Source organism: Athene noctua, chromosome 4 (assembly GCF_965140245.1).
Source record: "Athene noctua chromosome 4, bAthNoc1.hap1.1, whole genome shotgun sequence".
Classification (NCBI taxonomy): domain Eukaryota; kingdom Metazoa; phylum Chordata; class Aves; order Strigiformes; family Strigidae; genus Athene; species Athene noctua.
Window position 1 is genome coordinate 38176034 of NC_134040.1, and position 25575 is coordinate 38201608.

General features: G+C 44.0%; 1 protein-coding gene across 3 annotated transcripts; it reads left to right on the plus strand.

The window, feature by feature from the left end:
* Window positions 1–2037: 2037 nt before the first annotated feature.
* Window positions 2038–25437, plus strand: SETD7 (SET domain containing 7, histone lysine methyltransferase). 3 transcript variants are annotated; one of them, XM_074905067.1, is made up of 8 exons: window positions 2038–2106; window positions 7342–7471; window positions 12292–12493; window positions 14665–14854; window positions 16526–16607; window positions 17715–17832; window positions 18126–18283; window positions 19220–25437. In XM_074905067.1, exons 1-8 carry the CDS (start codon window positions 2067–2069, stop codon window positions 19428–19430), a joined length of 1131 nt encoding a protein of 376 aa, XP_074761168.1. In that variant the 5' UTR covers window positions 2038–2066; the 3' UTR covers window positions 19431–25437. The 3 variants fall into 3 exon arrangements, with proteins under 3 accessions (XP_074761168.1, XP_074761169.1, XP_074761170.1); XM_074905068.1 differs by having other exon boundaries at window positions 19250–25437; XM_074905069.1 differs by lacking the exon at window positions 19220–25437 and having other exon boundaries at window positions 17715–17849; window positions 18126–18240.
* Window positions 25438–25575: the final 138 nt, after the last annotated feature.

Here is a 25575-nt window from a genome sequence, read left to right on the forward strand (position 1 = left end):
CCTGCACTTTCTTATTTGTGTGTGTAGGTCACGGCAGTGCCTGTTCCCTTGCTTTCTGTTGTACTCCCTTGTTATCTCTTAGTGAAAAGGGTACTTAACATGTGTTCCAGCTCCAGCCCTGTAGTCTCATCTCCTTTCTGCTCACCAGATACGCTAATACCTTAAGCACATCACCTTTGATAACTCCAACACTATGTATGTGCTCCATAGCAATTAATCTCGTTAGAGTCTCACAGTGAAGGAAAACAGATAAATTGTATAAGGGTTCCTACTGTGCTCGAGCACAATATTACTGTGCTTGAGCATAGTAAACCTGCAGATCTAAGGAAAACTTGTTCTCATGGCTCAGATTTTTTAAATTTTTGGTGGGCCGAGATCAGAATTAAGTATATGGGCTTTAAACCACACATCTTCTCTCCTAAACAGCAAAATTAACTGTCTTTTAGTTAAATTAACCACCCATGATAGCTTGAGCTTTCTGTACATCTCAAATCCTCTCCAAAGCTCTTGAGATTAATATTTTATAAATTCTCATGTCAATTATGTCAAATACTAACCTAATTATTCTCCTGCTTAAAGATTTCCAAACTCTTTTTCTGCGGACATATCTAATTATTTTGTTTCACTAAGCTGTAGCTGTCCTGTTTTCCTGGTGTGATCTTGTCCCTGCCTTCAGCAGCACTGCCTGACAGCATGTGGCTGACTCAGCATAGACTCACCGAGTCCTTCAGGTGGGAAGGGACCCCAGGAGGTCTCTACTCCAACCTGCTGCTCATCACAGGGCCAGTTCTGAGGTCAGATCAGGCTGCTTGGGGCTTTATCCGGTCAGTCTTTAAATGCCCCCAAGGATGGAAACTGCACAACCTCTCTAGACAGTCTGCTACACTGCTCGGCTCTCATCACAGGGAGAAAATCTCTCCTTATGTCGCATCTGAACCTCTTGTTCCTAGTAATGCCCATTGCCTCTTGTCCTCCCACTACTGTGAAGAGCCTCCTTTCTTGGTAGCACTGGTGGGCAGCTGCTAGGTCCCCCTGAAACCATTTTCTCTCAAAGCTGTTCAGCATCAGCCCTGTTCCCTCAGTCTCACTTTGCAGAGCACGTGCTCCAGCCCCCGACTGTCTGGGTCGTCTCCGGTGGGATGAAGGAGATACCTCCTGAGCTCCCAAGACAGCCGGCTACAAGACCTAGAAACACTCTGACTTTCCTTTAAGGTGATGCCTGCGTGTTGCGAAGCTGTGGCAGAGCGCAAGGTCCCTGCAGTATGCTGAGGCATGTGGTGATAGAGCACTGTCCTCACGTCCCCTGGGTAAGAGCTTACAAATCGCACCCACTGCTTGGGGTTGTCACCCTTCCTGCAAACCTGAAATCCAAGAGCCTGTGAAGTTGTTGGCAGTTAACTGGTTGCCAGTTAATGTCAAGAAGCAGCAGGTATGAGAGGCTCTTGGCGTGGGGAGGGAAAAAGTGGTGCCATGGTTCTTGGCTGGGGTCTGTAAGGAGATCTGCTTTATGAGGCGAAGGTCGAAATGCCCATTTGGAGCAGGGGTCCAGGGTGCCGTGCTAGCCCCGTACCAGACGGGGTGCCTGGAACCCACCGCTGGACGGGGTGGGATCTTCCCGCCGCCTGTGCCGCTCTGTGCCACGTTAGGAACGTTCTCAGCAGAAACTGAACGACCCCCTCGTGCACTCGCCGAAGCACCGCATACATCCCCCTCCGCGCGGGTCACGCACGGGTGCGCAGAGGAATACCCCTGCGCTGCCCGGCGCCGCTGCCACGGGAGGTGCCTTCGGGCGGCGGACCCCCGCAGCTCCCAGGGCCGCCCGCCCGCGCGCCGCCATTTTGTTGCGGGGCGGAGGGGTCTCCGCCTCGAGCCCCTCTGTCCTGCGGCTCCGGCCACGCCCACACCCCGCCCCTCCCGCCCGCTAGGGGGCGTGGCTCTGGTCTGGTCACGCCTCTCGGGGGCGGGGGGAAGACGGAGGCGGGGCGGCGCTCGCGCGCGCGCCCTCCCGGGTTACCGCGGCTGCGCCCCGCCCGCCCGCCGTTGCCGCCGCCGCCGCCGCCGCCGCCATGGACAGCGACGAGGAGACGCTGGAGGAGACCGTGGAAGGTACCTGCCCCGGGACGGGCGGGGGGCAACCGCCGGCAGCGGCGGGCGCGGGGGGAGGCGGCCCCGCGGGCGCCGGGCGGTGCTGGGGCTAAAGGAGGGGGGGCCGCGGGCTGGTGGCGGCCCGAGAGGGGCGCCCGGGGCGGGCGGCAGCGCATGACATCAGCGGGCTTATGCAACGGCCGCGCTGCCGCCGCCGCGCACGTGGCGGTGTGTGACCGGCGGGGGGGGGCGGGGGGCAGCGCCGTGTCGCGGGGCCGGGCGGCCGGGTGGGTCCGGCCCCGGCCCCGTGCTGTCGGCGTACCCCGGCCGCCGCCCGCAGCTGCGGCGCCGGCCCCTGAACCTTCTGCTGACGTTTGTTCTGCTCGTAACATAAATAAATAAATAAATAGAATCGTGTTTTGCCGTTGCTGGTGTGCCCCCCGTGCAGGCGCTGGCACTCGGACGGTGCCTTTGCTCGGCGCGCCCTTGTACTTGGGGCGGCCGCCGCCTCTCCCCCGGCTCGGTGCTGCCCGGTACCGGCCCCTGAGCTGCCGTGGGGGCTGCAGGGCGCGCACCCGCGGAAGCTGCGTCCTTTAGCGCGGTGGCAGGGCGTGCGAGGGAGGAATCCTGCCTCGCTCAGCTCAGCTGGCTCCTCGGCGGCGGCTGGTGCATCCGACCTACCTGTCCCCGGTAAATACTCTGGGAGCCGGGGGGTGGGGGGGTGTTAGTGCCGCTCTCGGAGGCCGCAGTTACCTTCGTGCAAGTGGAAAAGGGGCAAGAAAAGGCCAGCTCGAGGGGGTAACCGTGGCCATGTCCACGGGCAGCAGAGCTGGAGCCGAGCCGCCTGTATTGGAGCGGGCAGGCCCATCTCACGGGCAACACCCCCCCCCCCCCCGTTTTGCGCTAGCCTCTTGTGAGCGGAGAACTAACCCTTTGTAAGAGTTTTAAACCCGAGGCACGTGCCTCTGGGAGGCTTTACCGATGGGAGACCTTGGCACACAGCGGTGCAACTCGGCAACTCGCCGTCATCCCGTGAGGCCGCCGGGTTGGCCTCGTGCGGCTCTCGAACAAAGCGTGGCGGCGGCACGGGAGAGCGCCTGCTCCCCGAAGGCCCCTCGCAGGGCAACGGTCCTGGCCCGAAAGAGCAATCCTGGATTTTCAGCCGTCGGGATTAAGCACACAAAGTAAGGAGCTGACTGTGAGGAGATGCCGGTAATTCCACATCGTTCGATGGTGGGCTGTTCGTATCTTGTGGCAGGAGGATTAGGCCTCAAAGCACATTTCGCCAAAGAAGACATTGAGCACGGCAGCTTAGTCTTGAGAACAGATGCGAGTTAAGCAGCTGCTGCTAGGATCTGGATGTATTGCTTAGGTATGTGGTAACAGAGCCAAAGAGGAGCTTTGTGGTGTAAAACATGCTAGTGAGGGGTGTGAGATTCTTCAAACCAAAGGTGCTTCTCAACAGATGGGCCTTTTCCCTTTCCCTTTCTTCCCCGCTCCCCAAGTCTATGAATTACAGTTGTGTCTTGGGCAGAGAGTCGTAGTCTTGATTCTCGGATCACAGGTAAAGTGTTCTGCCATATCGTGGATTTGCTTAGTGTTTCTGTGGGCTAAGGAAATGAGTTTTTAAAGCATATGTTCTTCAGCAGTGTGTATGAAACTGTGTTTTTCTGAGTGACACAGAAGCGGGGTGCTGTTTGGGGGAGAGTAGGCTGGCTGGGTGGTTTTGCACTTACCCGAAGCACAGAAATCAGCACTTTTTTTTTTTTTTTTTTTTGGTAGGGGGGGTGTTGGTTTATTGTTGTTATTCCTAAAACATCCATCTGGCATCTTTGTAGCCAGAATCTTTTTTTGATGATGCACACTGTATGTCTTCTGTTAAGTAATAGTAATACAGACAGTAAAGGGCTTTTATCTTTGGTTTGTGTACATCAGTGTTTTTGGTAAGTGGCCCCATCATGTGCATTGTGAATTACCCCCCTGTTTTTCTTGAAAAGTCCATGGCCTGAGTTTAAGAGGAGATCTTAAGAGACCCTTAAAGAAGTAACAAAAGTGAGGTTTTACAATAATTTTAAAATGTTTAGACATTTTGGATTTGTTTTCTCAAATGTAGGAGAGAGGCAAGAAAGGGAAGTGGAACACTCTCATTTACTCCCACTAAAATAATGAGGATTTTTTCCACTGACTTCATCTGAAACAAAATTAGAGCCTAAGGCTTCGGCTATATAGGAAAAGTTACATCTATGTAATTAAACTTGAAATTGCTTTTTTTGCCCTATTGACTAAGAGAGACTGAATGTCTCTTGTTTTGTTGGGGTGAGGGATTTTTTTTTTTTTTCATGGGGAGGAAAATCTCTAGCATATTAGAAGAACTGGATTCTTTGTACTGCAGCTGAGATTAAGACTCTGTATAGAGGCCATCAGATGAAAGCTGACCATTTAAATCTCTGGGATAGTCTGTATCCTACCGTGTGAAAGTCCTGACATGCGTGCTGTGGGTAAGCATGGCAGCTTTTGTGTTGGGCTTTGCATTCCAGCAAAATCTTGACAAAACTGAATAGACACAGAGAACAAAGTTGCAAGTTTGTTGGTTTATGCTTTTTTTTTTTTTTATAATAGAATGTATCAATACTGTCAGTATATCTTTTCTAATCCAACTGTTTTATAAAAGTTTTGCTCCTACAGTGAGGGAAAAACTGGTAGTCTTGTTTAGGGTTTGTTAACTTGCACCAGTATAGCCTTACCATATTGATAAAACTGAAGCCTTTATTTAAAACCATAAATGTTGACATAGTTGTTTTTGTTCTAAAAGGGGGTCTGCATCAGAAATTTCACTGACCTTTTAGTTAAATTGACATAACTGCTAAGACTTTTCCCTTCTACAAAAAAGGAATGGATGGGAGGGAAGGAAGCCTTTCTTCTGTTTGAAGAGCAGCATGCTGCCCTTTTTGTTTTAAAGGGTTCCTCTTCAAATTTATTAAAAGCCTTTAGGGATGTACCTTTTTCCCCATCCTGCTTTTGCTCTCAGTTTTTACTCTGTTACTTCTCTCAGCTTGGACAGTAAGCAGTGTCTGGTTTTATTAACTTTTTAAACTTTGAACTGTTTTCGGTCTTATCTTGGACTTGTGAGGTGGCTGAACTGGAAGCGAGGTGGGTGCTACCCCCAAGAGGGGCAGGTTGACTCCCAGCCACCCAGCTCTGCCCTGGCAGTGGGGTGCAGGGTCAGCCTCCTGAACCAGCAACAAAATGACAAAGGGAGGAATTTTCTGCTGGCTTAGTGACTTGCAGAGGGTGCTAGGCAGGTGCAAGAGAAACTTTGGGGAGCATGTGTGGGAAGGAGAGAATCTGGGCTCTTGGATGAGTTCAGCTATCTCATATTTTCACCTGTAAACCTTCTTTCTGGGTGTATTTCCCTACTTAATGTAACAAGTGCAGGAGATGGGTAATAAATCTGCACAGCCTTACTTGGTTATTTTAAGGAACATTTGCTTAGCTCTTTTTTTTCCCCCCCTTCCTCTATCTTTGTGTCTCTGTATTCTTTTTTTTTTTTTTCTTTTTTTCTGTTAAATAAAATTTTACTTTGAGATAGACAAAAATTTGGAAATACATCCTGACAAAGTATCCTGTGCTGTATGGTATTCTTCTGTCAATCATTCTGGTATTAAAAGGCTGTGGTGGATTATAGGAGAGTACTTCTTAACCAGATGCTGCCCTGCATCCTTACTATGCCCTGCCTGTGGTGTCCCTGGGGGGCTGTGGAGCATCCCAAGGAAGCAGTAGCTTAAGACAGAGAGAAGAATGTGAGAAGAGAAACGTGGGCATGCGTGTGCCCTCTGGGTACCCTTGTCCCTGCAGAACCCTGTGGACCTGTTGCCATTAGGACACGAATAGATGGATTTCTGAAGCCACATGGGTGGTTGGCTTTTTCCACCCCTGTCTTCATAGCTTGTTTTCTCTCTGAGTGTAGGACTCAAGGTTTGGTTACACTGAAGTGCTCTTGTTGCCTGCATCAGCCTGGGCTGTGGTGGCTCCCTGTACCTTGGAGTTGTTTCTGCTTTTCCATGTATGTGTTGAAGCTTTTAAGTTTGGGGCAAATTTGTTCAGGGAAGAGATTGACCCTAAGCTTGTAGAAGTGGATGCATGAGCTGTCTCTCGTCTCTAATATACTTTGTATGCCTCGTCAAGAGACGCAGGGGATCAGAGATCAGATTTTATTTAGAAATGTGAAAGAATGTGAATATATGCTAGCTTTTATTTAGGCGTCCATTTTCATGCAAAATTTATACCTGATAAAATGTCATGATGGGAGCTTGTTACACTCTTGCCTGGTGTATGCTGTGCTGAAAGCAGCCCTGCTGAGCTTCAGCATCTTCATTCTGCAGTCGGAGCAGTGTTCTGCTAATGCAGTGCTAAGGACTCCCAAGTTCACACAGGTAAACTAGACAATAGCGGTTGTTTAAAACACTCCTCTTCCATTTTGTTTTGGCTTTGAAAAGGCAGATAGAGATGCAGTAGGAGCCTTATTATGCTTTAACTTAATCATTGGCCAGCTGCATTCGGTAAAATACAGACCGGGATCCAAGTGTGTCATCCCTCTGTTTTCCCCATGGGCAGCAGCTGTAATGGGGAAAGCTGATATGGCTAGGAAAGGGAACAGGACTGGGGCATGTAATGTGAACTCATCAGAAAGGCACTGGAGATTTAAAATATGAAATAGCAAATTGACCGACATGTTGCAAGGGCATAGTATTATAGATATTATATGCTTTAATTTCTTTAAATCCCTGTGGGTATAGCTACAAGGTGGCACATTGTTGTAAGACAGGTATTTATCAAAAGAAAAAACCAAACATTTTCTTACTCAGTAGATTGAAGTCTAAATCTATTCTGTTCTCATCAGGAAATAGATATTTTAGATAAAGAATTATTACATTTTTAAGATGTATATTAACACGTTAGAATAGTATGAACCTTGTTTCTTTTAGAAACACGTCTGTTTGCTTATTCTTCTCTCTCGTCTCTCATTCTGTTTCTTTTATCTTAACCCTTTTATTTTTAAAGTGAAGTGTGTTACACAAGTACAGACTTCAGTTGTACTGAATCTCTGATCAATGTTCCTAACAAATGTTTTGATGCCGATTATTGTTTTTTACTGGGGAGCTACTGCATTTCAAGCATCTACATAATCAGAACAGCTTTGCAGTTTTATATAACGTTTAATGTGTTCTTTTGCTCTTTGTCTGGTTTTTATTTCAGGGCATCTAGATGATGATGGGTTGCCACATGGATTCTGTACAGTCACCTATTCATCAACAGACAGATTTGAGGGAAACTTTGTGCATGGAGAAAAGAATGGCCGTGGCAAGTTCTTCTTTTTTGATGGAAGGTAGACACTGACTCTTCGATTTTTTTTTTTTTTTTTTTTCTTCCTATATTCTGCCTTCTGCTTGCAGTGGTACAAAACTAATCTATATTGATTCTATGCTGCTGAGTTTCTGGGTAAGCTTTCTCCTTAAAAACTGTAGCTAGAAAGTTTTCTCTACTGCTGCTGTAGCCATGGGGTTGTGGCTTTGTATGTAATGTGATGCCTGAAGTTGTTTCCTGGTGGGAGAATGCAGTGGATGTGAGCTCTTAAAACGCTGTAAAGTTACAAACTTATTAGAGACCGTAAGGCCTGGGAGGTGGTCAGAGCTATTGGAAGCAATGCTGACAGTGACTTGGACTGCAAAGTTGAAGTCTGTAACTGCAGGTAGAATTCCTTGTCTGTCTTATAGCCCTTTACAGAGACTGCAGCTGCTCCCTGTGCCAGACCTCATGCACAGACATAGGACCTTGACGGAGAGGCTTACCCTCTGCTTGGTCTTGGAAATAGTTTAGTGGTTAAAGGACTGAGTTAAATAAGAGTTTGTTCCCAACTCTACCTAATCCTCTGCAAGTTGCTTGTGGCCAGATTTATTTCAGATTAACATCCACTCTCTTCACTGGGAATTGTGACAGTAAAGGTGGGCTAGTCAGTGCCCATGCATGTGTTTTCTTCTCAGATCTTCATTATGAACACCTTGTACATCTTTCCCCAACAGCAGCATTTCTCTCTGCAGTTGCTCAGAACTTCCTCCAAAGGAGCAGCAGATGTATAAAATGACATGATTCTTCACGGTTTTGCAGCTGTCGGTGGCACTATGAATAGCAGCTGTTAAACTGACAGTCGTGCTGGGTCTACTCTCCTCCTGCTCAGCAAACTTCTGAGCAGGAGTAGAGGTATTGTGCTGTCTCAGTGAGTCAGCTCCTTGTCTGTACTTGCCTTTGCAATTGCTTCATACTGGGGATTGTGGGTTTTTTTCATGAGGAAGATAATATATTTATTCAGTTATGCAGAAACTGTTCAGGCCTCCAAGCTTGGATGAAGAAAAATCCCCACTGTTGTTGGTAATGGGCTTATTAAATCTTCTATGAGTAACTGAAAATCAGTACTGCCCAGCAGCTGACCTCTCTAAAATAGCCTTCTTTTTTTTTAAGTTGGCAGACAGCATCTCTATGGACACATGTACATAACGCTTCTGTGCTTGTTGATGATCTCAGCAGAGCAGTTGCTGATTGTACAGTCAGAGAAACTGACCCACTATTTTGTTTTGTAGGGCTGCTCCTCCAAGTAATCCAGGGTACAGGCAGTGCTCTGTGGGAAAACTCAGGCTGCTACTGCGCCTTTTCTGTACTGATTCAGTGTTGCCAACTCTTTTTTTTTAAATGTTCATAACCCTTAAAAAAATGGAATAGTTGGCTACTGTATGACTTCAGGAACTAGCAGAATGTAAATATACAAAAACAATCTGTAATGTGGTTTTGGAAAATGGTATATTTTTACAAACTGCCCTAAGCTTATTTTAAATTAGCAAGAGCAGCCTTAACTGAGCAGTGACTAGTTGCTAAATATGTTGCGATTTACCTAGCTGCGTCCAGCTAGCAAGAGTAAGTTGGTCTCTGAAAGTGGGTGGTTCACGTGTTGTGATGTGTTGCAGTAAGAATGACCTGGCATAAAAGAGGACGTGCTGTTTCCATGAACTGTGCCATGGGCAAGGTTGAATGCTTACAAAGAAGAGAAATGAATCCCCAAAATTTCTCAAAGCACATCTCCCCTTGCAGTGTTGTGTGCTTCAGTGTAGTAAGTTAGCTGGTTTCAGCATTCCTGGATCTGTTTCCCTCACAGGCTGCTGGTAAAGGCTGACAGCTGTAGGTCTGTTGTTCAGGAGCAGTTGGGTCCTATCAGACATGACTGGCAGCATTGTAAGCATTCTCATTTTTTGAGTGCTGGGAAATAGGATGGGTTGTCTGGCTGCCTTGTTTGTCTCACTGAGAACTTTTCCCCTTACTGGAATAGCTGTCCCCTTCCTGTTGGTTATTTAAGGGAAATGAAATATCAGTTGTTTTTTCCTCCCCCTTCAAAAATGCAACAAAACCCAACATATTCTCTCAGAGAGAGAAGTTTCACCTCTGGCATACTCCCTGTTTTGGGTTGTGTGCTCGAGCTTTCATTGGTGCTAACGCTTGCTGGAGTGCACTACACAAAAACACTTTGCGCAATAACTGGGAGCATGAGAGCCGTGTTTGGCACAGAGCTGCGGCTGCTGTTCTGCCTTAACTGGAAACCCTTGTAAACTGACATCTCCCAGAACACAGTAGAAACTGTATTAGTTTTTAAGAAAGAGTTTTCAGTGTTCCCATATAGAGGGAAAGAAGGGAGATCAGGGAGTGAGGGATGAATGGATCAGGGTCTGTCGATGTAATTGATTACCTGGAAGACTACTGCACTAAGTATTTCCCCCCAGTTCTTATCACTGGTTTATTTTTTAGGTAGCGGATATCCTAGATCCCCTCTAGGCCTGGTGGAAAATGGAAAGACAGTACATCTGATAAATCTTGATTTTAGGAAGAATTTACATTATTACAAATATGCTAATCTGGGAAGCAAACTGGAGAAATACAGGCTAGCTCAGGGTTTGGATTAACAAGATTTCATTTATGCAAGACACAAGCTATTTATTTTTCCTCATGCTGGTCAGGTCTTGGTTGCAAGTATCATGTCTGGCTGCAGACACTATACTTTGAGAGCCTAAAAAGGGAGGAGGGGGGAACACAGGGTGGAAATAACTCAAAAACTGTGGAAAGTATAAAAGTTTTAGAGAACCTGACTTTTTAGGCAAGGTTGAAAGACATAGAATTCTTTCTTTAGGTATCTCTTTTTTTTATTTCCTTAGATGATATGAGAGTAGAAAGAGATGGAACTTTTGGACATTGTTTGGAGCTTAATAAAATGAAAGAAAACCTAGAGATTCAAGCTACAGTAAAAGAAAAGATATTTTTTCCAGTGCTGAAGCAAAGCACTGTTGTAATTTAGCAACTTGTTAACATACAACTAATATCATTAAAGGTAACAAGAAGGGGTTTTGGTCTGTTTGATTGCATAAACTGGGGGTGGCTGCTTCTTTTAATCCTACATATGGACTCTGTGTGTGTTGTCAGCTACAATGAAATTCAAATCTGGTGATCTGTGATAAACTAGAGGAGAAAGTGGTGTCATTTATAGTCGAGTAAGCACACAGATTTCTGGTTGTTCCCTCATCTGCTTTGCTCCTTTCCTGTGCTGTGGTGCTGTAGCTGTCTGTGCAGCCCTATAGCAACCTGGATCAAGAAATTAATCCAATTGAAAGGTAAAACAGCTTTCTTGCCCCTTCCTGCTCTGCATCTGGTTTGCATTGAAGCTTTTACTGTAGTGTTTTCCCATGGAAACCTCAGCCCGTTTGCCAAAGTGACATAAAAACAGAGATTGAAGCTCTAGAAACCGGAAAGTTAGTTCTGAGAAAACATTCCTTCCACAACTCTTGAAAATCTGTGTTGTAAAGTTTTGTAAAACATGTAGAGTCATGTGCTCCCAGATGCTGTTTGGGCTTACACCTTAGATGTCTGCATCAGAAAAAGAATTATGCAGTAAAAGTATGTGTACTGCAGCTGGCTGTTAGCTAAATATGCTGGGGTAAAAGCCAAACAGTTTGTATTTCCTTATGCTAGTTCTAACCTGAGAAAGAAATAACTGAGTAGATCCTTTTTTTTGCAGTTATGCCTTAATTTTTTGTAGCTTCTCTCAACAGCCTTTTTTTTAAAGAAACGGAGCAAAGCAGATTGCAGGATATTATTGTGCCTCTTCTAAAGGGTTTGCAAGACAAAACCGAAGTGAAATGTCTCTTTCTTCAGGTGCAGCACTAGTTCTGTTTGACAGGCTGTGTTCCATTTTAATAGAAATACATGAAAAATGTCAGTGCTTTTAGCAAATCCAGTACATATTGCTGCTAAGTGTTCACTAGGGACCTAACACCGAACTGGTAGCAGGTTGCAGTTTGTGCCCTGTTGGCAGCCCACCTGGGTGGCAGTTCAATTTCATCTCACCGGAGAGATGTCAGTAAAGATCCAAGCATAGGAGATAGAAAATCCTAATGTAAGCGTAGCCTGTTTGAGCAATAATTTCTTCTTTGACCATGAGCATCCATTTGCTGCTGTAATTTGCTATCCCAGCCTATAAAAAAAGCCCAGCAATGCCATTTAGATGAATGATGGTGTGTCCATGCAGCGCACCCTGGTGAAAGGACAGCGTAAGTTGTTTTCTGCCTTGGGAGAAACAAGTTTCTGTTTTTCATCTTGGCTTTCCAGAGAAGTCAGGTTTACCTTCCTGCTCCTCTTCCCCTTGTCCCCCTCAAATTTGGTTGAACCTAGCCAACACGTGGTAGTTTCAGACATGGGGGGGATAATGATGCCTAGGGGGGACAGAGGAGGGAGCCCTGACAGTGGCCACCGAGCCTTTCAGCATGCCTTTCAGCATACTTTCCTGTCTGCCTGCACATCGCTCAGCCCCGTGACAGCCTGGGCTCTCAGTGAGAGGCCACCAAGAAAACAAAGACAAGCTGTCATTGTTTCAGTGGTGGTGTGCGTTTTGGGGAGGGTTGTAAGGTACCCAGCAACAGCAAACCAGGCGTCAGCAGTTACCTCCTCCTTGGACCTGACTTTCTTGAAGATTTCCCCTCAGCCTCTCTGCACCAGTAATATGTAGAATGGCGAGCAGAGGAGCAGGGTTGTGCTGTGCCTCGTGTTGAGGCTTTAGGTTCACCTCCTGGAGAGGTGAACAGTCTTTCACTGCTGTTTTCTTTCTCATTTTCCCAGCACCCTGGAAGGGTACTATGTTGATGATGCCCTTCAAGGCCAGGGAATCTACACTTATGAGGATGGAGTTGTCCTTCATGGCACATATGTGGATGGAGAGCTGAATGGACCAGCCCAGGAGTATGACAGTGACGGGCGGCTGATATTCAAAGGGCAGTATAAAGACAACATTCGACATGGAGTTTGTTGGATTTATTACCCGGTAAGCCTGACCACCTGCTCTCTTCACTGCAGTATAGTACCATCATGTATTTTCTCCCCAGCTGAAATATCCACCGTGACCCAGCTATCCAAAAGTCAACACACAAAAATCTGGGTGGAGGATCTGCACATACTGATTTTGGATAATCCAGCATACAGTTAAACCTTTTCAGTGCTGAGTGTTTGCCCAGTAGACAGGATTCAGCAAGGCTGTGAGAAGCCCCCTCTATTTTGATCTTCTAGGGAACCCAGCCCCCTGGAAGTGCATTTATGTATACCCTCTTGGGAAGGCTGGGCTGGTGATTTTGCCGTTTTGCAGTGCTGACTGCAGGTGGGGAGCATGGGAGCCATGCAAGCTATTGCAAACTGCTGCCCTTATTTAACTGGGAGGAGAGACTTTGTCCATTTCTGCAGATTATGTTGTGAATTCTGGTTTTGCCCAAAAAATGGAATGTAACTGGTGGGAATGCTGTGCCTCTGACTGGAGTGTGAACAAGTGCTTTGCTCATGAAGCAAGCCAGAATTTTATCTTTCTGATTCTTGATAAACACTCAGATACTCCTCTGAAAAACTCTGGAGAAATCTTTGCTGTGCGTTTATAACCATACTAATTAGGGCAGTAATGGTTGTACTGTTTAAGAGTAGGATCGACATAGCGCTGAGGGATCTGGTGTAGTTGGGAACTGTCAGTGTTAGGTTAATGGTTAGACTGGATGATCTTCAAGGTCTTTTCCAACCTAGACGATACTGTGTGATTCTGTGGTTTTAGTTTTTTTTTTTAATATAAACTTTTAAGATTTTAATTCCTGTTCAGCCTTACACAGCACTCCAATGCTGAACCTTGCAATCTTTACCTTGTGTTGAGGAGGGGGAAATATCTGCATGTAATTTAGCTGCTGGTCAAAACCCAATTTATTTCTGTGCTGCATATTGCACATGCTTTAGTTGCATTTCAAATGCTCACTGTTGGCTGTTCATTTTATTTACCGGTTTTCACTGTTGCCATTAAGTGTGTGTTAGAATCAACAAATGCTTGGTGTATGCTGCCGAACAGGTAGCAGGTTTTCAGTACTAGTGTATAAAATACACACAGCTGACCCTTCAGGTCATGTGCCTGCTGTTTCATCTTCCAGCTGTCAAAAGTGCTGCTGTACCTTCTGGAAATGTGGGTATTTGGTATTTAGAGGTTGTTTATCATCTTGCCAGAATAAAGGAGGCAAGGTGTTTCAAAAAAACCTTTGTTACAGAAGCAATTGTTTATGCATGGTTCTGTGCATGATGCTATGTGCACACATTTTTACCCAAACAAGGTTCACTGTCCCTTACAACGGTATGTTTGAAGCTCTTTCATCCTTGGAGCTGAAGAAAAGGGTGCCACTGTGAAATAGTCTGTTCACAGCAATCTTTATCTAAATCAGTCTGTTTCCACATCACACCTGCTGCTTTTGCTCCAGGGCATTATTTCCAGATGTTTCCTCTTCCTTTTTGAAATAAACACCCAAAGTTGTTAGACCTGTGCTAATCTATGCATCTGGTTCTGCAATTCTGTAAATAGACCTAACTGGAGTTGCAGGCAAATCACAGATGGCAAAGCCCAGGGCTAAAACGTGTAAACCTTAGAGAGAAAAAGTGTTGCTGATGATGGCTTTCAGCAACAGTTGTTCTCATCGAGTACCACCTGACACTGTGGGGTATGCTGGGACAGAGAAACTCCAGTTGTCTAGCAAATCTTTTTTTTTTTTTTTTTTTTTTTTTCCAATAGGCTCAAGTCTTTTGATGTACCATGAATTAGCAGTGAACAAGGCAGCATTTCAATTTTTTCTTTCCTCCAGCACAGTATCATACTAAAAAAATTTGGACAAAGTTTGTGTGTGGCTTTGGGCCTTGGTTCACAGACTGTTCATGTAAAAATTTTGCCAACTGAAACTCAGTATTTGTGTCACATGGAAGGAAAGACCTTGGGTTCTGCCTGTTTCTTTTATCAGTTTTATCCTGACTGGAATCATTTCAACCAGCTTCTTCATGTCTCTGTTTCTCAACAATTTTCATTATCTGAATTCACTGTTGTTTAGATTGCTTCTTTTAAAAGTTAGGAGAAATCTGTTTCATTTACTGAAGATAGTAAAATATAACTAAATGCTCTGCCTTTTCTTTCTTGTCTGCACTTTTCAGGATGGAGGCAGCCTTGTGGGAGAAGTGAATGAAGAAGGGGAGATGACTGGAGAGAAAATAGCCTATGTGTACCCTGATGGAAAGACTGCGTATTCTGGAAGGTTCATAGATGGAGAAATGATAGAAGCAAAACTGGCAACTCTGACATCTGTAGAGGATGGGAAACCTCAGTTTGAAGTAGTACCAGGCAGTAAGTTCAGCTAACACAGAAATTTATATTCTTCCTACCAGCTCTTTGCTGCAAGCAACTTTGTTTCTAGAATGTTCCCCATTAGAAACTCCAGAGGCTGGCTTTGATAAGATAGTACGTCTGTTAGTGAGAAGCCCTTTTTCTAAATTGTAAAGTTGGACAGAAAGGCATATGGAGCAATTCCTTTGCTCTGGGAACAAATGGGAAGTGACCCAGGTGGTGGTGCTGCTGAACCGCGTTTCATAACCCTCTCTTGCACACTCAGGGGTGCAGTCTTGCTGGTCACACATACCATTGCCATATGTGCCAGAATGGAAACCTGCTTAACCATGTTAATGCTGGCACAGTTACAGTCTTTGTTTTGTTAGTAAAATAACTAGAAGTGGAGAGGGAGGCCGTGGTTTGTGTAGCTGTCGGGTTTGTGCAAGTGAATGTTAGCACTGTGAATATTCTGCCATCTGCATTACAGGGCTGAAAGGACACAGGTGTTGGAATTAGTGAACTAGATTCAGTGGTTGTGTAACAGTCTGGTTCACCAGCACCCTTCAGTCTGTCTAGTCCTGCTGACAGAAGGTGGCTATGAGATGGTTGAGGTCAAGAGCGGTACCTTCAGCCCATGTAGCCATGCTCCTTCTCCGGGGCTGTGGTGCCTTGGGCCTGGAGTTCTGGAGCAGTTTTATTGCTCTGAGGTGTATGTGGTGTTTTGGAGGTGAGTGGGTTAAAGCTGCAGGCAGGGCCATGAGTAATAAACTGTGACTATGCTAACACATCTACTGTTTTGCCAGCAAAGATTGTCTCACTCGATACAAAATAACATAAAACTCAGTGAAGAGACCTTGACAAGCAAATACATGTGGCTTTTTACTTTTAAAATCTCTCAGTTGTGATAGCCAATCAAAATGTAACATAAAAGATAACTTCTGAAAGAGTACAGTTGTGCTTTGTAAATAGGATTAAATTACACTCTGGAGGAAGCTGCCTTCAGCCAGCACAGATCTTGGACACCAGGGACAATGGTCTTTTATCAGACTTCATAATACTGTGTTTTGGGGGTTTTTTGCCATCTTATTTCCACCTGCATTTTAACCTATCTCCTAGATAGTCCTCTGGCAGTTGATTGGAGAGGGATGTAAGGATATAATTAGGAGCTGTACCACTGAGTTGCTTATTAGTGGCAGGAAATAAATGACTGTAGCAAGTGTACTTTGTGATTACTGAACATTATCTTCAGGATTTGGAGCAGAAAACATTTCATATATGCAATAGTCCCAAGATTTTTCCATAATTAATGTGTTACTGAATACATCCTTTTAGATTTTGCTTTACTTTTAAACTTTGAGACTCTGGAAGGCCGAGTTTTGAAAGACTGTCCAGTCCTCCTTTAAAAGCTGGTAGTTTGAAGAATATATATATATATCTATCACCTTTTTGTGATAATACTGCTATTCTAATATGTTGAGGGGAAAAATAATAAAGAAACAGTGTCTCACTGAAAAACTTTTACCGGTGCAGTTCTATTAATACTCTTTTTTTTTTTGAAGCATAACATTTATTTCTTGCAGTCATTAAAATTTAATTTTTAAATGTCTTGATTAAGTTACAGGTCACATGCTTTCGGTACTGCCGATTAGTTTATTTCCTTTGCTGATTTCTGGTTTGGTTTTTTTTTAGGCCCAGCATACAGTTTTGACAAATCTACTTCATCCTGCATTTCCACAAATGCTCTTCTTCCTGATCCTTATGAGTCAGAGAGGTAGGCTTTTTTTCTTCTCCCCTCTTTCAATATTGTCCATATTTCTTTGCTTTTACATGTTTGCAAAATTAAGCCCTAAATCTTTTCTCATTTAAATTTTTTTTAAAAGACCATAAGGGTCTGTGAAATTACTGCATATCGGTCAGCATTTGACTTGATTGAATTTCTTTCTGATTCACACAGTAAAATTACACTCTAGTGGATAGAACACAGCAATACTTTTAAAGATATTAAACTAGGATAATTTATCAGCATTTTAAAACCATGTTCAGTCAAGTCCTGGAGTCCACTAACAGCACACATCTGCAACATTCTGAGCAGAAAAGTATGCTGTTCCCTGTTTTCTAGATGTGTAACTAGCTTCAGATTGCTGTGCACTGCATTCTGTGTGTCTCACTTGATGGCTTGCGTTGTACAAAGTTTTCTTCCACCCCCTACAGATGTAGCAAAGTGTCAAGAGTAAATCATCAGGGAATGTGAGATGCTGTTTGTGACAGTCATGTAAAGTCAAAACCCATTCCTCAGCAATTTTCTCATCAGATTCAGCCAGTGATATCCCTTCCATGGAAATTCCACAATTGCACTTTTCACCTAGACTTTTAGGAGGCCTTGCTCTGTAGATACCTCTATTGTAGTCCTTTTGTCATACTCTGAAGTATCTAAATAAATGATTAGTAAAATGCTGGCATTACTTTGCATCAAGTGCTTGAGATCTAGGGCTTCACCTTGAAAACTCTTGCTCATCTGTGTATGTACACACCAGCGACCTCAGCTCAGTGGGGTCTTCTGGGACTCTGATGTGTTATTGAGGGTGTTCCGGGGTTGAAGCCATCAATGAGGTGTAATAGTAAATTGACACTTCTAAAGAAAAAAAAAAATTCATAGATAAAGTCAGCCCTTACTGCCCACCAAATCTTCATTTTGCCAAAGTAGAGAGAACATAGGGAGGAGAGGAAGGAGAAGGAGTTGCATTTGGAGGTTTTGAATTATTATTAGTTTTATTATTATATTGAAATATTATTTTTTATGCCAGTAGTGTTGTGATAACACTTCTTGATAATGAGAACTGTAGCCAATCATTAATTCCGTGCCCTTTTCCCCTTCTAGGGTGTATGTTGATGTCTCTCTCATTTCCAGTGCTGGAGAAGGATTATTTTCAAAAATAGCAGCAGAAGCCAGTACAGTTATGTCCTTTTACAACGGAGTGCGAATTACACACCAGGAGGTAAAGGAGAGAAAAAAGTCAGTCTGAATTTTCATTGCTCCTTCTGAAATCTTCTTCTAGTAGGATTTTACACCCACCCCCTTCCCACCCTTAAGATTTAATATGATGGAGTTTAATTGAAAAAAAAAAAAAAGCATGTTCACCTATGTATATATAGAAAAAGTGGTGGTGGGTTGCTTTTTTTAATGACTTACAGGAAAAGCTTAAGTTGCATATATTTGAATGTTTGCTTTCAAACTGCTGGCAAAGTTGACCCCTCCACACACACACTGGATTTTTGCCTTGCAAACTAGGTAGACAGCAGAGACTGGGCCCTCAATGGAAATACAATATCCCTGGATGACGAAACAGTCATAGATGTGCCAGAGCCCTACAACCACGCTGCCAAGTACTGTGCCTCTCTGGGGCATAAGGCCAACCATTCTTTCACTCCTAACTGCATCTACGACCCGTAAGTAGAGCCTCGTGTTTTGGCATGGAAGCTGCAGCCCAGCAGCCTGGGCTCACAGGGTGTTTCGGGGCAGCTGGGTGAGGAGAGGCTGGCGGGGCTGGGAGTAACGGGTCCAGGCACTGACGGAGTTCCTGCTCACCTGGGCCAAGTCGGAAACTGGCCAGCATTGGGGTGCTTGATGGCACTTGGGACTTGCACCATGGAGTGTCTTGAAGTTTGCAGCTCTGTTAATTTTGTCGTGAACTTTAGGAACTGCCTCTTCATTCTGAAATGCATAAGCACAGCTCTCTAAATCCGAGCTTGGCTAGGACTGCACCGTATTTGCTGAACTGCAGATGCTTGACCAGCACCATCAAATGTGCTGTGATTTTTGAAACTAAAAATAAGCATCTTGCTGCTCTGCAGTTGCAGAGCACTAGGAAACTTTTGATGTATGCATATGCTCAGGGGTATAAATATTTTCATACCAGTGTAAAAATCAACAGACCTGTGGAGATATATATGTAGCAAATAGTTTTCCTTCATCAAATAAGCCTTTCTGTGGGACCCTGGGAGAAGATGTACAGAAGTATGTTGTGATTGTTTGGTAAGTAACCTGTGCTGAGGAAACGAAGATGAGCAGTTTTCCATGCTCTCCAGTCTCATAATCTATACTGTTTTCTTGACATGCAGATGCTTACCTCTGCAAGCCCAAGGCAGTGATTAACTTCGTTTTATTTATTACAAACAAGCAATGTTGCGGGACTGTTGAAAAACTTCAAATAATAGAGCTACGCAAAGTTGCTTTAATATCAATATTCTTGCCCTTATTACTTAAGTCTTTATAAAGTTAACTCAAAGCCATCTACTCATTTGATACCAGATTATTACTCTGAGCTGTGAGTGACTTCTGAAGCTATAAAAGGGGCTAACAGAGTCTGTGAATTGACAGCTAAGCCTAGCAGAGGTGTTTTGTTCTCTGTCTAGGTTTGTCCATCCTCGGTTTGGGCCTATCAAGTGTATCCGAACCATCAGGGCTGTGGAGAAGGATGAAGAATTAACAGTGGCTTATGGATACGATCACAACCCCGTTGGGCAAAACGGGCCAGAAGCACCAGAGTGGTACCAGCTGGAACTGAAAGCTTTCCAGGCTGCCCAGCAAAAGTGAAATGGGAGCTCCTCCATTCAGCAAACTGAAACAGAAACTTGGATCTATGCACTACCTTTATACTGAAAACTGGACAACCAGGGATTGTTCATGCTGTTGCATCATAACTTTGCATTCTGTGTTAAGAGATAAGTTTCTTGCATACTAACTAGGTTTGACTGTGTTACTCATAGCAGATTTAAAATTAGCTAGCATTGCACCAGTCTTATCTGGAGAAATTATTTAATATTCTATACGAGATGTGATATTCTTTGGTAGCTTCTGCTTTTGCATCATATGCAAAGATGCCAAAAGACTAGACAGAAAACTAAAATGGGTATATCGTTCACTTTTAGTCGGCAGACTTAGTGTTGCTCTCTATCTGCCTAGGCATTATTGTGCAACTGCCTTTTGCATATATGCCACTTGTGATGATAACAGTAATATTTTGATATTCTCTAATAGTAGCATAATTTTGCCTTTTTAAACCTTTGATCTGAATCTTGCAATAGAGCAGTTTATTTATTAGCATATAGGAGGCTGGGTTTTAACTCCCCTTTCCTCTTGTCTGAACGTTGTTCTTTCTACAAATCCTCTTTTGCAGGAGAAAATCCTTTCTAACTAGTGGAAAGGCTTGTGTGTGTATGTGAGAGTGCTGTGTGTTGGTCTCTGTGGCTCTCTAAATAGTATAGCAACATGTCCAAACCTAATATTTATCTAGCCTTTACGGCTGGCTTATTTTATTTAATTTATGATTATGACACGCAAATGAAGCTGTTCTTTGCAGGAAGATTTTCTGAAAGGAGAAAACGGATTTGCTTTTTGAAGGACTTTCAGAAGTACGTGCTCTGGAAGGCAAGCACGTTACTTGCATTAGTGTCCATGAGTTGGTTTGTGTTGTTTCACCTGTTAAAAGCGGCCAGTTCTCAAGGCAAAAATTCTAGCAATGAGATATTTGCATCTCATGTGAATTCTCTTAAAGGAGGTGTATGTATTTGAGGGAAGGCTGTAGTACTTGATTAAGGAGAGCTGTATCTTTTGTGTGTGTTCAGTTGACAAAGAATATAGTCTTGTAGCTGTCTTTTAGTAATAATGGTTTAAGGCACAGTAAATTAATATAGTATGAGGTATCAAAATAAGATTTTAAAAAAAATATATATGAAAAGATTGTTTTTGAAAGACAAACAATGAATGTAAAAACATCACCCACTGCTCATATTTAGAAACAGCAGTCAATCCATAGCTTTGTTGCAGCCAACAGTGGGGGCCTGTGAATATTCTTCTGCAGGGCTGTGTTCTGGGGTTTTTCAGGGGTAGGGAAATTGTGCATTTTTTCAGATACTGTACTGGGCTTGCCTAATGCTGTGCAAGAGAGAAATACTGTATCATCTCAGTCTGGATATTGGAGCCCTTCTGGGACTCTGATGCTCTCTTTTGGGTTTAGCAGCTTAGGAAAAACTCAAATGCATTTGCAACACTTTTAAATGTTTGTAGTTTTAGAAGGTTTGTATATATGTAACATAAATGATTTGGAAATCAGACCTACCTTTCTATTGCAACACATTTTGGTTGGTTGCTTGAACGGTTGGAGGTGTCTGGCTGTCTGGGAAGCTGGACATGGAGAATGTGTTGGGTTGGTACCTGCAAGTGGAAGGATGAGGTTGCTGTTTTGTGCAGTCTGAGAATCCTTGCTCTGGTATCTGTACAAAGTTAGGAATTACTAATAAGAACCTCTCTAACTTGGGGCTCTGTTTAGTCCCTGTGACTGATCACAAACCTTTTCCAGCACCTCATCATTTAAGCTTGCACAAAAGCTATTCTGTGCATGTGCTGGGGCTGGGTGGGGCGAGTAGGCTCAGGGCTTTTTGACACTTCCAGCAGTGATCTGAATGTGAGCTTTGACACCACCCATCTCCATGTGCTGGAGACTCAGGCCACGGCTCCACTTCTCGTCCAAGGCAGGTGGCTGGCAGAGGTGACAGCTCAGGGACTCAGCTGAGTGTGCAGAGAAAGAACTGAGCCTTGCAGGTGAGGGGGAGTTGTCGAAGGCCAACTGGCAAGACAGCTTCAGCAAATGAACCTCAAAAAGATACGCACGTCTTGATCTTTCCCTACCTGCCCACAGGTCATTAGTTTAGATCATTGCTGTTGCAGCCATTTGCAGAAAATCGTGCCTCTCTGGTAGGAAGCTGTTGTGTGCATCTTGTGGATTATCCCGCCAGGACCATGAAGTCTGCAAAGTTGAGGCTTGTGTTTAAGCACGGGGAAGAGGAGAGGGAAGATACGTGACTGAACCCTGCTGGGAAGGGACGGTAACTCCCTCCACAGTCTTGATAACCTGCTTCGGACTGCTGGCGTCTTTGTGCCCACTAGAGAATCATGCTTAAAATGTTCTGATCTCTAGAGCTCCTTTGGCTTCATTCCTGATCAGTCCCCAATTCGTCTGCTATCTCCTTTTCATGTGGAATTGCTTATGTTTTAATAGATTTGTCAGTCTTCATATTGCCTGATTTTTGAGATAATACAAGACAGGTGCTCTTTGCACATCATGTTTGAAGGTTGCATCCTAAAATAGGGAAATTCTAGAGAAAAAGGCACTGTGTGTTCTTAAAAGCCATTTTTGGTGGTGGTCAAACAGATTCTCTTGCTCTTGCGTACGCTTGTAGTCTGGTAGTATGCTTCTGCTGTGGCTGTTGTCTTTGTTAGCTCTACTGTCCTTTTTCTCTCTGCTCTGTTAAAATCTAACGGTCCTCCTATAGATCCCTTCTTCAGTGACCAACCTTCTATAAAAGTTGTGATTATAAAGCTGCTTTGGCTTGATTCAGGACCAAGCCTCTTAATTCTTCTTTGTTTTCTTTTTCTTTGTAGTCCGTTAGAGTGGAGATGGTTGGGATGGTTTTTACCACCAGGTAGGAAAGGGCTCAGGGCTCAAGTGTGTCCTTCAGAGGTTTTTGAGAGGTGTGCGTTGGCAACCACAGGTTCAAACACAGGTTAGTTACAGAACTCCAAATAATGCCTTAACTTGGTCAACGTATTCCAGCTCAGCTTCTGGGACTCACTAGATAGCAAGACCAGCTTAGCAGAACTATTTATCAGTAGTAACACGAGACCCACAGCAAAGCCTGGTTTTAATTTGAACAGAGGGAGCAGTGATTTTGCGAAGCAATCCATTTGAGTCTGTTGAATGTAGCTGACTCTTGGTGAATATGCAATAAGTAAAGAAGCCCCACTTCTCTGAGTGTGGCCAAAGACTGTCCTGTCAGCACAGAAACTGGAAAGAGAGCTGATGCCGGTCCACTGAGCCTGGGTGAGCAGCTGGCTCTCAGTACTCGTTGTGACTAAAGAATGGGGTAAGAGAACCTTGGAATTGCTGCTTTTTTCAGGCACGGATCAGTTCCCAATGTCTGCCTTTGGTCTGCAATGCTGCACATGGCTCCTGTGTGATGGGAGGGTTACCTGAGCTCCTTTATGAGGAGTCTATATCAGCCTGTATTAGAGGCTGCTGATCGTCTCTCTCTCAAAAAAAAAAAAAAAAAATTTAAAAAATCTTAAATAGATCTTCCTGCTGCAGCAGTGTTTTGTCACCAAGAATACAGAGCTTAGTTTTCTGGAGAAGTGGTTATCTTGGAGACAAGAGAGATGAGAAGCTACAGCTGAGAGCTACCTGCTGCTGGGTCACTCCTCTGGATAAGAGGGAGAAGGACTTAGGTGTAGGGGCTGTGTCTCAAGTTGAGTCTCGTGATATAATTTTACTTTTTGGGATCTACTACAATACCTGTTTTTCCATCACAAATCTGAAAAGGTTTTTTTCCCTTTTTTTTGGTAGTAATTTAAAAAACAACCTACATAAATACATGTATGTTTTAACTGTTGAAAAAGTCAAAGGAAATACGTGGATAGGGCTTTTCAGCAATCTGAGTGAGAGCTGTGACAGCCTTTTGACTTTTTCTACAGTTGCAACAGTACCCGCTAGGGTGGCCCATGGTTTTGCCCAGGTCCAGCTCCTGGGTGACTCGTGCAGGTTTCGAGACCCTGGGGAGGCCGGTTGCTTGGCCTGGTGAGGCTGCGCATTTCAGGAGCGACGAGGTAGCCTCTTCCTTAGCTCAGCTTTTTTCGGATGCGGAGCTTTCAGCGTTGCTCAGTTTGACAGTGGCTGTGGTTTCTTTCCTGGGGCTGTTGCAGCACCTTGCTGGCGTGGAAGAGAGAGCACCATCAGGGATTTCTCACCCTCTGCCAGGCACTGGAGGAGCAGAGTAGCCAACGTATCCCGTCTGGTACAAGAAACTGAGAAGTGGTGGAAATCACTTTTCTGTTTCCTTCCCAGTTGGCTGCGCTCGTCCTTCAGTCGAAACTGGTGCTCGCCACTTCGGTCACGCCAGGAACTGTACACTGTCGCTTCTGCCCAAGAGACCTCTGTGATTTCTATGCTTTCACTCAATTTGATAGTCTTTTTGAAAAATGCTGCCGTTGTGATGAGGTAACGACTTGTACAGAGCCAGTTATCTGCTGCTTTGGTTTCCTCTGGCACAGCAGAATTGCTGGAGCTGTGGGTGCCGGAGGAATTCACCTCCAAGCACTTAAAAAAACCCGATTGCTTTGAAAATAATATTGCTGAAGTGTCTCCTTATATGCTGGGGTGCTGCATTAGACGCCTCTTCCTCACTTACACCGTGCTGTTGCATGCTGAGAACATTTGGGCGAGGAGTGCAGGCGTGGGAGCAGCGTTACCCGTGGGTGTAAGTGGGCTTCGCACTCACCTGTGCCCTGGGGACAACTTGTTCCTTTTGCTTTGTGTACTGGAAACATGAGAACTATATTTTTGGACAAAGCATTTCTAAGCAGTCTTATAAGGGATTTTTTTTTTTTTTCAATAAAAAAAGGTGCAAGATTGAGTGCATGTTTACTTGCCCCAGATCAAAGGTTTTGAACACTAAGGTCACTATCTGTTGAATGGACCCTCCTCTTGGCGCTCTTCTGTCTTCAGGCAATTGAAGCTCCTGCCCTCTTTCTCTACCAGTTTTACTGTAACTACTGTTATTTTTTTTCCAGGAGAAAAATACATACAAAAATTCTAAGCAATTAAATGTTGAAGCCATAAAATCATGAGTGTGGGAAGACCCTCTTCACAAGTTTTAACATATTTGTATGTAAAATGATGTTTGTATGAAATATTTTCATGGTAGAATGAATATTTAAAAAAAGTTCCAGTCAGATCTAAACCAAATTTAAAAGGACGTCTTTTTGTAAGGTGCAAGTGTAATTGATTACCAATAAATAGATAATTTTTTTTTTTAAAAGGGGAGATGCAACAAATGATCTTTACAATTACAAATGGTCGTTTCTGCTATTTGGGAAAGTATTTATGCAGCATTACACACAGCTGTCATAAATAATTGCAATAGCAAGGCCAGTCACATCTTCAGGACATACCTCTCAGCTTGTCCCTCCGTGATACTGTACAAACAGACCCATCCCTCCTTTCTGCAGATTTTCTCCTAGAAAACTTTTCCTACTGTAACTGTACTGAGTTTAATTCTTGAGCTAAGATCCAGGCTAAAATTGTGTATTACTTAACAGTTTCTGCTGGGCCTTCTGCTATTTTAATACTCTTTAGCCCATAATTACTGGGTGTCTCTGTTCCGAAGAACTAAGTGCTAAAGAATAATCCTTGGGGTAAGCTTATACGTGTGTTAACAGTTAACCCCGGAGTATTTAACTTGTATACAGTACTTGATAGGTGTTTTATGACATTTGTACTCGAACTATGAGCCTTACTGAACATCTGTAGGTTTATTCATGACTTTTAAAAAATGGATAACTCTAAGAAAGATGTTTACATGAATGATGATTGCCCTTCCTTTGATGTTATGAATGAGGTTTTTATAGTGTGTTTGGGTGTATGTGCAAGGAAGTAAGAAAAATGTTTCTGGGGAAAAATAGACTTGACAAATATTTGTAATAAGTGAATTTTAAAGATTGCTTTAATTGCGCTATGAAGGCAATGCAGATATTAAAATATTCAACAGAACTGTTGTCTCTCCTTGTTATTTGTGTGTCATGGTTTTGGGCATCCTCTGCTCTCTCCCCCTTGCTTGTGCACTGTGCAGTTGCTTTGCAGCCAGGGCTGTGGCTGCTGCACGGGAGCAGGATTTGGTGCACAGTTAAC